This window comes from Marmota marmota, unplaced genomic scaffold (assembly GCF_001458135.2).
Source record: "Marmota marmota marmota unplaced genomic scaffold, marMar, whole genome shotgun sequence".
Lineage (NCBI taxonomy): Eukaryota > Metazoa > Chordata > Mammalia > Rodentia > Sciuridae > Marmota > Marmota marmota.
This window is the reverse complement of record NW_026000294.1, coordinates 159,089-172,068: the sequence shown is the minus strand read 5'-3', so window position 1 is coordinate 172,068 and position 12,980 is coordinate 159,089. Positions and strand designations below refer to the sequence as shown.

The 12,980-nt window shown below is 36.3% G+C and overlaps 1 protein-coding gene across 7 annotated transcripts in view; it reads right to left on the bottom strand.

The window, feature by feature from the left end:
* The window catches only part of Phka1 (phosphorylase kinase regulatory subunit alpha 1), a 109,263-nt gene that overhangs the window by 58,183 nt on the left and 38,100 nt on the right, over positions 1 to 12,980 (bottom strand). For all 7 annotated transcript variants that reach the window (XR_007345016.1, XM_015501616.2, XM_015501618.2 and 4 more), the window contains 6 exons: positions 11,320 to 11,373; positions 9,271 to 9,393; positions 7,201 to 7,296; positions 6,355 to 6,462; positions 4,459 to 4,537; positions 1,213 to 1,347 (listed from right to left, as the gene is read on the bottom strand). Coding sequence is in view for 6 of the 7 variants with exons in the window: in XM_015501616.2 (XP_015357102.1) it covers positions 1,213 to 1,347; positions 4,459 to 4,537; positions 6,355 to 6,462; positions 7,201 to 7,296; positions 9,271 to 9,393; positions 11,320 to 11,373 (595 nt within the window). In the remaining variant the exon portion in view is untranslated. The remainder of the gene's footprint in view (positions 1 to 1,212; positions 1,348 to 4,458; positions 4,538 to 6,354; positions 6,463 to 7,200; positions 7,297 to 9,270; positions 9,394 to 11,319; positions 11,374 to 12,980) is intronic.

Here is a 12,980-nt window from a genome sequence, read left to right as displayed (position 1 = left end):
ATCTGATAAAATTGATGTATTTGAATTTAAAGATTTGAAAAAAAAAGGCAAGAAAATAAAAGGAAAGTAACAAACTAGGAAATATATATGTTACAAATCTCACTGATATTTGGGCTGGGAATGTAGCTCAGTGGTAGAGTGCTTGTTTTTCATGTGGGAGGTCCTAGGTTCAATCCCTAGCTCCACAATAAATCAACAAACAAACAATCTCAATGTTCAAAATGAGTATTATGGGGCTAAAACCAAAATCAAGGTTTTACCAGGACTGATTCCTTTTGGAGATTCTAGGGAAAAAACCATTCCTTGCCTCTTCTAACTTCTAAAGGATGTGGGAATGTACATGTATTTATCTTTGGGTTATAGCCTTATCACACTAATCTCTTGCTCTGTAGTCACATCTCATACTTCTGTAGTCTGATAGCCCTCTGAATGTGTCTTATAAGGACATTGCAATTACACTTAGGGTTCAACTGAGTTATCCAGAATAATATTTCCATCTGGAGCTCTTTAATTTAATTATGCCTGCAAAGTTCCTTTTGCCATATTAGGTAATGTACATAGGTCCTGGGGATCAGTACCTGGATATCTTTGAGGGTCATTCTGTAGTCTTCCACAAATGTAGTTTAGAAATTTTTATATCCTTTTTATTGGTGCTAGACATTGAACATACTAGATATTCACTCTGCTACTGAGGTATCCCCCTAACTTCCATATATTTTAAAATCTAACAATATAGTAGTTTATTGAATTTGAAAAGTAAGTCATTATGTTTAATATTTAAATTAAATAAAAATAAGTACCAATAAAAAGTAAGTATCAGATTAGGGAATTTTAAAAATATTATCAACTAGTTCATTACATAACAAAGTATAAAAGACCTAAAAATAAGTTTCTTGGTTATTCTTCTGTATGAAATTCATATGTATTTGAAACAGAAATATAGATACCAGGAAAGAGAACAGGTTAATTGAATACACACTTGGAATAAAGATATAATGTTGTCTGAAAGTAGTCATGCCCTGCATACCAAAGGATATCTAAAATTATCACACCTGCTCAAAAAAGAATTAGAAACTCGGACTCCAGATACTTTAAATTCTTCCTCAGATCCAGTTTAATAAAGCACTACAAGGTCAAGATTGGAAAAAACGGAAGGAAATAAGCCTGTATTGAGTAATGCTTTGGTTCTGGCAGGATGGTCAATATCCTTACCTAGACTGGAATAAATGTGGCTGAGAATACGAGCTGGTTGTACTCTGATGGGGTACACCTCAGCAATGGTCTCCACATCAATTCCGTTGTCCTTCAAAATGGCCTTGATTTCTTCTGTTTCAGCAAGAATGGAGACTACAGAAAATAAAGATGAGATCAATAGACAGTTTCATTTCAATAGGAATGTAAAAATCCCCATGGCACATAATTTCTTTTGGAGGTAAAAAAAGGAAAGGAGAGGAAATTAACAGTTATGGAGGAAATAGGTGAAGCAGGTATCATCCTAGGTACTTTAGCAATATTATCTAAATAGGAAAGGGAAAAGATGACTAGAGTATTAGATTGTGCTTTTTGGCTAACTACCTAAGTGCTTAGAGAATGACACACTTTGTATTCAAATGGGAAAAATTCATTATGGGGGTTTTTCTTTATAGCTTGGGTAAAAATTGATTCCCCACACTACCCACACTCTTTTGTATCAATACACTTAAGGTCAGAGCCAGGAATGTGAGGGTTATAAAGAACATTCTGATAACAAGTTTTCCTATAGCTATAGAATGAAAGAAAGCTATATGAATTGGGGATAAAGACTGAGTCATCAACATACAGGAGGTATTATAGTTGTGGATTTGTGGGAGGAGGGGTTAGTAATGATAGCAATGACATTTCTCTAGACCCAGAGCCTGCCAAGCCTGGAAAATTCCCTTTTTTTCCATTAACACCAATGTCCCTGAAGTAGTAAGCCTATCCACAAGGCAAGAGGCCAGGTCAACTCCCTGATTCTTCCCAAGTTGAAGTGAAGTGAAGCTTCAGCTGGCTTGAAACATGCCCTCTTCTTCTGCTCCACTAGTACTGTTAGATGTGTTCCATTTAGTTCACAGGGGAAAATCGTACCAGTTGGTGAATTCCAGCTTAATAATATTTTCTTTTGAGCTTTGGGCAAATGCCTGGTTAACAAAATGCTACTTTGTTTTCCTTTGCCATTATCCTTTGTGTATTTTTGTATCTTGGCAACCTCATGCTAATAGGTTGCTGAGGTCTGGGCTAGGATATGTAGGACATGGTGATTAAAGAATCCCTTGAACATAACATCATCTTGATCACTTCGAAATGGAAAACATGAAAATGAAAGAGGAACATGTATAGAGGAAAATGATAACGACTAATAACAGTCTAGGAAAATACATGTATTCAAACATTTGTTCATTAAAAAATACTTACTAACTACCTAAATGAATGAGGTGTGGAGCTGGTGATGTAGCTCAGTTGGTAGAGTGCTTGCCTAGCATGCACATGGCCCTGGGTTCAATCCCTAGCACCACAGAGAGAGAGAGAGAGAGAGAGAGAGATATGACATGGGAGGATATGTAGAGAAGAGGACCCAGAATATTAACTTGAGAGATTCTGACATATATAAAGAATGGAAGGATAGAAAATCCTGGGATTGTTGGGCATGATGGCATACAGCTGTAATCCCAGCAACTCGGGAGCCTGAGGCAGGAGGATTATGAGTTCAAAGTCAGCCTCAACAATAGCGAGATGCTAAGCAACTCAGTGAGATCCTGTCTCTAAATAAAATACAAAATAGGGCTGGGGATGTGGCTTAGTGGTTAAGCACCCCTGGGTTCAATACATGGTACCAAAGAAGGAAGGAAGGAAGGAAGGAAGGAAAGCCTGGAGTGGGGGATTCTTGTCTCATGGCTTGTATTTTCTCAGTGGCATAGCAGGTGAGGTCATCTTCTGAAAATGAGGGAAGAAGTAAGGAGGTGAAAAAAGGGAAAAAGTTTGGAATAGGAGGAAGCTGAGAGACAGGAACAAATATTAAGAGTAAGAAGATCAGTACCCTTATGACAGACTCAAGAATGCCAATAGTTAAAGGGCAAGTATAGGAACAGGAAAACTTGAATGGGCAGAAAAGCACTTAATATAGGTTAAAGAAAATCCAAGAGACTATGACATCACAGAAGAGATGAAAAGCTAGCATTTCCAGAAATACAAATAATAAATGAAACTGGAAGATCCACTAAGATATGGATTAAAAATATTCCCAAAATTGGCAACACAAAGGTCACTGGTATCTTAAGCAAGAACATGTTCAGAATAAACTAGTCTATAAAGTACTGCAGAATGAATGGAATAGAAAAAGGCATAAGTGCAGATGACAAAGGAAGAAACTAGAGGGAGATAAAACACGTCAAATGACTGAAAAACAGAAGAAACAGTGGGAGAGTTTGAAGATACTGGAAAATTGTAAGTTTCTTGAGGATGCTGGGGAAGAGGATAAAATCAAGCATCAGAAGGGGGCCTTGGCTTTGAATAGGAGAATAACACCTTTTTTCTGAGATTAGAGAAAAGGAAGCAAGGATGGGTAAAATTGTTGGGGTGGGGAGGGTTGGAGGACTGACAAAGATCAGAATATTAGGTGACTAGAGACATTTAAAGGGAGGTTCACAGCAGTACTTAATACCGTATTAATGCTTAGTGATGTTGGAAAGTCAAGAATCACCTCAAGCTTTCTACCCTAGGAAATGAGGACATTGGTAATGTCATTGAAAGTGATAAGGAAAATAGAAAGATCTGTTTTTCTTGGGAGAGGTAAAAGGATGGGATAAAAACAGAAGATATCAGTTTTGTATTTGAAGTGTAAGTGATAGAGAAGTTTTTTAGGTACTGGAACACAAATTTTTAATATGTTTATAACTTAGCTCAGTGTTTTGTATGGAATAGATAGCTACAAATTTAAGTTGATTTATTTAGCAGTAAAAATAAAAGTTAGGCATACCCTCCAAGGAGGTAATGGTCAGAAGCAACCTTATTATGAAGTAGGTAGTCCCAGCAAATTAACACACAGTATATGTACACACAGAAAGATGAGAGTATGAGATTAAGTACAGAAACAATAGGAGAACATGAAAAGAAAGGAGTATTAGCAGATAAAGCACAAAAAAGGTAATTAGAAAGGAAGCAGAGATAAATAGGAGGCTGAAATGTTGTGACAATGAAAAGAGTTTCCAGAAATAAAAAGCATCAAATAATATTTTGAGTCCTCTGATATCACACATTATTCATTTAGGATTAAGATTAACAGTAAGTTTTGAACCAAACAGAACCAAGATCATCATATACTTTTTGAAATCTAACAAATGCAAGATGAAGAAAAAAAGTCATAATTTACTGGCCCCAAGGTCTCTGTCCCTAACCACACCTTGAATATAAAGTTTTACTATTGGGAATAGGAATACACACCTTGAACCACAACATCTGGCTTTGGTACAGTAGAAAATCTACGATTCAGGGGATCAATTTCTCCAGGAGCTAAAAATCCCTAAAAAAAAAATCAGAAAGATTATTAGGTCCCTAAATCAAAAACAAATAAGCTAATGTTTTAGGGAAAACAACATCATCAGAAATAAAATAAATAAACTTCTTGTATGAATATGTTTGAACTCCCATAATTCACATCCAAATTAATTTTATTTGAAGTTTATTCCTAGTGGTGCCCACAAATCCTTCTCTTGGAAGTAGGCAGGGTATAAATTCTAAATGAACAGAAAGTTTCAGATTACTCCTCTTCTTTCTCTAGATATACATATAATGACACATATTTAGATGATCAGACTCCAGTGTTATGAATATTTTAAGTCATTAGTCCTGCTGTTTCTGCACTTTTTTTTCCTGCATCTTCTATGCTTTCTGCTCATTGGAAATCTCGTTTTCCAGTTCTAGGGATCAACCCAGGACCTCTACAACTGACCTACATCCTCAGACTTTTAAAAATTTTATTTTATGTTTTTGTGGTGCTGGGGATTTGAACCCAGGGTCTTGTGCATATGAGGCAAGCATTCTACCAGCTGAGCTATATCCCCAACCCTAAAATTTTATTTTGAGTCAAGGTCTCACTAAATTGTTCAGGCTGGCTCAAATTTATGACCCTCCTGCCTCAGCCTCCCAAGTCGCTGGGATCACAGCTATGTTGCACTGTGTCTGAGTATCAGAAATCGTTTGACTTAACTTGAGTTTCTGTCCTTTATGAAATGTGATGAACTCACCTATTTTATTCTTAAGCATACCACTTATCTCCTCCTATTTTCATTACATATAATTTATTCTAATTGAATGATAAGTTTACCAGGCATGGATTACTTTAAACAAAACATTCTTCCCATTATTTGCTCTATTCATGTTCATGTCAACTAAAGATAATCAAACAGCCATGGTCACAAAAAACAAACAAACAAACAAAAACATCTCAGAAAAGAAATATCATATATAAATAGGTCAAAGAGTCTGGCTCAGAAAGGACAGCTTAGGGGGCTGGGGTTGTGGCTCAGTGGTAGACCGCTCACCTAGCATGCTTGAGGCACTGGGTTCGATCCTCAGCACCACATAAAAATGAAATAAAGATATTGTATGTCCACCTACAACTAAAAAATAAATATTAAAAAAAGAAAGGACAGCTAAGTCCCAGAGCAGATTGTCTAGGAACCTGGTTATATATCACATCAAAATAACCTACAATGGGGAAATATATTTGCTAGTAAATCTGGAAAACTTTGGAGAAAGAAACCCCTTTGTGTAGGTTCAAAATGCTACAAAGAAGCTGAATACAAAGTCAGAAGTGCTTCATTGAAGGCTGCCTCAATAGAATTTGATGTGCGGAACATTTCAAGAGTCCCTTACCAAAAACAACCAAATAAAAAGTCCATAGTGTTCCTACCCAGTTGTCAGGGTGCCTAAAATGATTAGTTCAATTAAAGAAAGAAACATTATGTTGCTTAGAAAGGTTAGCACTTAATCCATTGTCAGTAATTGCTATCTAAGGACAATTGCATTTATTAATCACCAGGCAAGGCACCTAGGAGTTCTGAATGGGAAAAATCCTGGGCTTGATCCTTTAGCATCTCCAAGTACAATGCCAAAGTAGAAAGCCCTGGGTGGCATAAGGAAAATGGTTTCCAAGGAGTACAAGATTTTCATCAAGGGCTGACTGTGCTTCCTACTCTGAAAACTTGGAAGAAAAACTATAATTAAGGCACACTATAAAAGGCAAGACATCCTTCAGATTTAATGAGCCACTCACAAATCTGATTATTAAGGTGACTAAGGCAGAAAAAGGCTGAGTAGCTTAAAGTTTCCCCTTACCTCCGCCATCAAGCTTCCTAAAATGTATAGAGACTGACCCCACATATGAGGCAACTTCCCCATGGGTACTCGGTCCACAGTGTGAGGATTTTGATATTCTTCATCAACCTAAATGAAAACACAAAGAGGCCAGATGAGAGGCAATACAAGGCTTATGATACTAGACCATAAAAGGCTGAGTCTTGATTTTGGCTTTACATAGTAACATACGCAATGCACTGATAAGTGAAGCATTATAACAATAGTCTAGGGCAGTGCTTGCTCCACAAACTGTAATTACCAGAAGAGCTAATTCAAATGGAGATTCTGGTTGAGGTGTGAGGGAGGGCATGACATCTATTTTTGAAAAAGACTCAGGTGATGCTGCTGATATTGCTAGGAGCTTATTCTTCCTTCCAATCCCAACAGAATGCAAGGTTGTATATCTCTTACGATTAGGGCTCTTTAACAAAGAGGAACAATGGTATACCTGATTTGTATTTTGGGAAAATGAAGATAGAACATACTTCGTTATCCAAGCCTGATCTACTCAAATGATCCTGGATTATTGGTCTCAAAGTGGAGAATATCAAAACCTGAGAGTACATCACGCTAGTCCTACCTACTGATCTCTATGTCATCCTCAGCATTATGGTTTGGTCTCATCCTATCTCCCTGTTTAGTAGTGCCATGATTGAGACTCCTTTACCAATTTATTTCTAAAGGAATAAAATCATATTTCTATTGTCTAAAGAAAAACTTATTGAACACTAAAATCAGAAGATAAGCAATTATTTGATGCAAATGAAGCAGTCCTATTGAATTATGCCTCCTCTTCAATCAGTGTTATAGCATTTTCCAACTTACCCTGTCAGGAGGAACACTGTACAGCTCTGGCAGAAGTGGGACTCCATTTTTGCCCTTGATGAGGACTGCTTCAAGAGCCTCTCTATACTCTTGAACCTACAGAGAAAAGAAAGGCAGACAGTTCTTGTAGGTACCTAGGAGAGGCGGTAGCCAAGAGGTACTATTTCAAAGCAGCTTATTAAAGGGAAAGAAAGGGGAATGGTAGTAGATACTTGTTATAGAAAAATATTATTTTAAGACTTTGTATACTTTAATGTATTTAATTTCAATAACAGTAGGCATGTGTGATTGAAGCCATCTTACAGGGAAATGCAGGCTCAGAGAGGTTCTGAATTTGTGAAAGATCACAGGGCAAGGAAATGGTTGAGTCCAGAGTTCAACCCAAGTCAGCCTTCTTCCAAAGTCCTGCTTGATTCCATGTGTAGTACTTCAAGTATACCTCCTTGATTTTAGGATGGGTTGGACTTTAAAACTGCATTTTCCTGTGTCAAATTTGGTTTCTAATATGATTAGTTTTGTTCCTTTGCTTAGTAATTTGTTGAAGCCTAGCAATACATAAGATGTAAAAAATAAAAACAAATGGAAACAAACAAATAAGGGCTGGGGGTATAGCTCAGTGACAGAGCACATGCCTAGCATGCATAAGGCCCTGGGTTTGATTCCTGATACTGAAAAATAAAGTTAAAAAACCCTATAATTTATGATAGAAAAATGTACAATCAGTTATTCTATAACATTTGTTATTATAACTAGTGAAAGTGGGGTAATTTGTTCTGATGAATTGGATAGTTTAGGGAACAATTTGAGCAGAACATAAATTTCATGTTTGCTTATATATGGTTTCATCCCAAGAATGCATTCAGCTGCTTAAGAATACACAAAACACACACAGGCACATACCTCAGGAGGACAGTGAACTGTATCCATCCAGATATGCTGTTAAAAATTTCTATCCCATTTCAGATAACCCTTCTTTTACCACTTCATAGCTTACAAACTGTAACCCTTTGATGGTCAACCTGGCCACATGGCTATGAGTATTCCCCACTCTTCCCTCTTTTTAAATTTTTCTTCTTTGTTCTATGTTCTTTTTCTCTAATTTCTCTCATTATTTTCTTGTATTGTTGCATCTCAATTATACAGAATGATAGGTTTCATTGTGGTATATTTGCACATATACTAAAACACAATCTAATCAATTTTACTGCCCAATACTGCTTCCACCATCTTTTTCTTCCTCCCCTCTAGATGTCCTCTCTCCACTCTACTGTTCACCCTCTACTTTCATGGCATCCCCCTTTTTCCACTCCAGTCCATTTATGTTTTTATCTCTGAGAAAAACTGATTGTACCTTGAATTTACAACATGTCTCTATCTGTGAAATTCAAAGAACTCCAGGGATATCTTTTTTTAAAAAAATATTATTTGATCTGGGCATGGTGGCACACACCTATAGTCTCAGCAACTTGAGAGGCTAAGGCAGGAGGATTGCAAGTTTAGCCCAGCCTGGGCAAATTAGGGAGACTCTGTCTCAAAAAAAAAAACTGTTTAAAAGGCTGGAGATGAACAGATTGAAAAAAAAAAGGCTGGAGATGAAGCTCAGTGGTGGAGCATGTATATACAGTGTGCAAAATCCTGGGTTTAATCCCTAGTAGTGTAAAATCATAATCTTAATTGTACATATTTATGGGATTCAGTGTAGTAATTTGATCCATAGACACAGTGTATAAGAATCAATTTGATTAGTTAATCAATTAGGATAGTTAACATTTCCATCTTTTTAATAATTTATGATGAGAGAAAAACTGTTCTGATGTACAGAGAAATGAAAGAAGTCAATAACAATATTTGGGCTACTCAGTGGTCAAAATTGAAGCCAAAAAAAAAAATAGAATTTAGGTCTCCCAATTCTTATCTTAGTACCCTCAGCTACTAGTCTGTAGGGGACATCTCTGTCTCCTTTGTAGTAGGAAGACTTCAATTTGAACACAAAATTGATATAACCATTAACTGAAAGAGCAAGATATAACAAGACCAGTCTGCTGAAAACTCCTTCCCCAAACTCATTACCTGTTCAGTATTTCCACTGAAGACCCCATCAAGGATAAAATATGTCCAGAACAATGGCCATTCACACTCAATGTTTTCAAACAACTTCAGCTCAGCTGGTTCATAGTACAAACGATTGGGATCCTGGTAAAAATACAATAAACATTCTGTCTTATCACTCAGAGATTAGATGTACATCTTTTGTTCAGAGGTATTATTATTATTATGGCCTTTCCCTACATATAGTTTGATTCAGAAAAGTCAGTCAGTACTTAATACTGTATGAGGTGATTATAACTAGTGAAAGTGGAGTAATAAGGACATCACAGGAGGGTATATGAAGAAGTAAGTTTAGCTTGCAATGAAGTTTCATTTGGTTTTATACTTGCTAAGTTTGAGTTAGTAATAGGACGTACAAATAGGAATGCTTACCAGGGCAGCTAGAGATGAGGGTTTGGGAATCATCTTCATAGAAATGATACATGAATTACCAGTTATAGATGAACTTAGTGAAAAAGTACTATATACAATGAGCAAACTGCCCCAAAATGGAATCCTCACAAATCTTCAGAGTGGGGTGACAGAAGGACAGAAAGAAGACTCAGGAGAGAACAGTGTGAAAATTAAAATAGGAAAAGAATTTCAAGAAAATGTAGGAGTAGGTAATAGTGATACAAAATGAAGAAGTCAAGGAGATTAAGGATTGAGAAAAAGCTATTGGATCAGTCACTTAGAAGCTTATGATGATGTTTTAAGGCATAATTTTAGTATACTGGTGGGGGCAACAGTCAAATTCAATGCTAAGGAATAAAGTGAAAAAGAGGAAGTAGGCCAGAAAAGTTTGAGCTTGATTTAAAAGATCACAATGGCCCTTGACCATCTCACCGAAGTCTTAAACAATATTTGCATTACCAATGAAAATGTTTATTATTGACCATTAATTCTCTTTAATAGTCAGGTGTAGTGATAAATGCCTGTAACCCTAGTTATTTGGAAGACTGAGGCGGGAGGATTACAAGTTCCAGATTAGCCTGGGCAAATTAGCTAGACTGTCTTCAATAAATAAATAAGGGCTGGAGATGTAGCCCAGTGGTAAAGCACCTCTGGTTCAATCTCCAGGAACAAAAAAAAAACACTTTTAATTTATTTAATTTTCCCCATGGATATTTCCAAGAAAAAATTTGTCTATTAGAAAAAAAAAGGAATTTAACCTTTTCAAGATTTAGTACTGTTTAGAACTAACCAACTAAAAAAACTTGCAAAGGGTTGCTATAATTTGGATTTCATTTGAGTGTGTTCCCCAAGGGTCTATGTGTTGAAATTTAATCTGCACTGTTAGCTATTAAGAGGGCAGAAACTTAATCCAACTATGGTGTTTAGAGGTGAGGCCTGGGAGAGGGGATTAGGATTCAATAAGATTATTAGGGTGGAGCCCTCATGAATGAATACTGGTGGCTTTATTAAAAGAGAGAGAGAGTGACCAGAAGAGACACACAGACATGCTTATGCTCCCTAGCTTTTGCCACATGATGCCCTGCACCACCTTAGGACTCTGCCAACAAGAAGGCCATCACTAGATATGAACCCTTGAACTCATACCTCCAGAACTGTGAGCCAAAATAAATAAAACACTTTTCTATATAACTCGCCCATTCTGTGTATTATGTTATTGGCAGCAGAAAATGGATGAAGACAAGGGACCAGAAAGATGTACTGATGGCAAGATTTTTTCCTTTGTAATTTTTAAATATTGGGGGGAGATACTCATGAGATTATGCAAATTTTCTGGTTTTGCTTAAACTTTTGCCCACTGATTTTTAACATTCATCAGTAATTCTTTCCTGAAATAAACTAACTGCAAGAGTTTTCTTTCTATTTATCTAATCCAGAATGGTCCCCAAACTGAGAACATGGCAGTGAAGCCCAACAAATACAGCAAACACCAGTTATTATTTTCCTATTTAGTGATTTATGTAAGCACCATCAATGACATAAATATTCTCTCTGAATGATGTTGCAGATAGCAGTGACCCTTCTCCCATACGTTCATTTATGGAAAAAGAAACCTACTTCTTTAGGAGTTTTATATCCATCTCGTAGGAAACGACAGCAACCATAACGACCCTGGGGAGATAGAGCAAAAATCTCAGAAGCTTATACATAGGTACATCAATATAAATAGTCAGAAATATATATTTGGTAAAATCTATCTGTGCAGTTTCTCACCAATACAGACATGATAGCTAAAAACAAAAACAAAAAACCTGAAATCAGCCCAGCAGCAGAAACTGATTTCCAGCAATGTGATTTCAAGTGAGGGCTAAGTTATAGGTTCTTCCTTAGATCAGCATTACTAACAATATCCACCTTAGGGTAAGTCTGACAGCCTAATTACTAATCTATATGGTCCTGCCAATAGCTCACAGAGCTTATGAGAGACCACAGGGTTTAAAAAACATATTTTTAAATTTGAGAAGTTACAAATACTGTACAGTGTACCAATATATCCATCAATCACCATAATCTTATATTAACATCTTACATAATCATAGAACATTTATCAGAACTAAAACATTAACTTTGGTACAATACTATTAACCAAAGTACAGAAGTTAAATGGTTTTCACCAGTTATTCTACTAATGCTCTTTTTGTGTGTGTGTTTGTTCCAGAACCAAATTCGGAATCCCACACTTCTTTTAGTTGCCCTGCGTCCTTAGTCTCTTCCACTCTATGACAGTTCCTAAGCCTTTGTTTGTTTTTTATGACCTTGATACTTTTAAAGAGTATTCATGAGTTATTTTGTATAATGTCCCACATTTAGTTATGTCTGACTTTTTCTCATAATGCAATTTAGGTTATGTATTACTGGAGGATACCACACAGTTGATGTGCCCTTCTCAGTGCATTATAGAAGGGGGCATGTGATATCAATATATCCTATTAGTGGTGAAGTTCCCCCGATCATTCTGTTAAAGTGGTATCTGCTGGGTTTCTTCACTATAGTTTTCCCATTGTAAATATTAGATATTAGATATTTGGAGGGAGACACTTTGAAACTATACAAATATTCTCTCTCTGCTTAAGCTTTCATCCACAGATTTTAGCATCCATCAGTGGGTCACTCCTGAAACAATTATATTTTAGTGTTTACCTAATGGTAATTTTATATTTCCTTTATTTCTTCAATATGTTTTTGTGTATACAGTAAACATTTACTTAATATTTGATAATGAATGATTCTTAGTTGCTTAAACATTTCACATAAGCTATGACCCCTTGGCATTAATACTATTTAAAAATAATTTTAAATAATTTTATTGGTGAATAATAATTATACAGAACAGCAGGTTTCATTGTGGCACATTTGTACATGCATATAACATGATTAATAACATTCCTCAATATGTCCTCTGCTCTCTCTCTTGATCCCCCTGCCTCCCTACCTATACACTAATGGTTTCATATAGAGTCATGTTTCTACTAGCATAGTCCATAAAGAACCATTCCATCGCCCTCAAAATAATGCAGAGCTCCTCCCCCACCTTTCTTTTTCTTTTTTCTCTGTAACTTCCACATATGACAGGTGGGTATCTCATGAAAACCAAAGGGAAACTAGTAGGGTAGAGGAAAGGGACCACAGAGGGAAATGGGAAATACTACAGGATGATATTGACTGCTATGGTTTGGATGTGAGATGTGCCCCAAAAGCTCATGTGTGAAACAATGTAA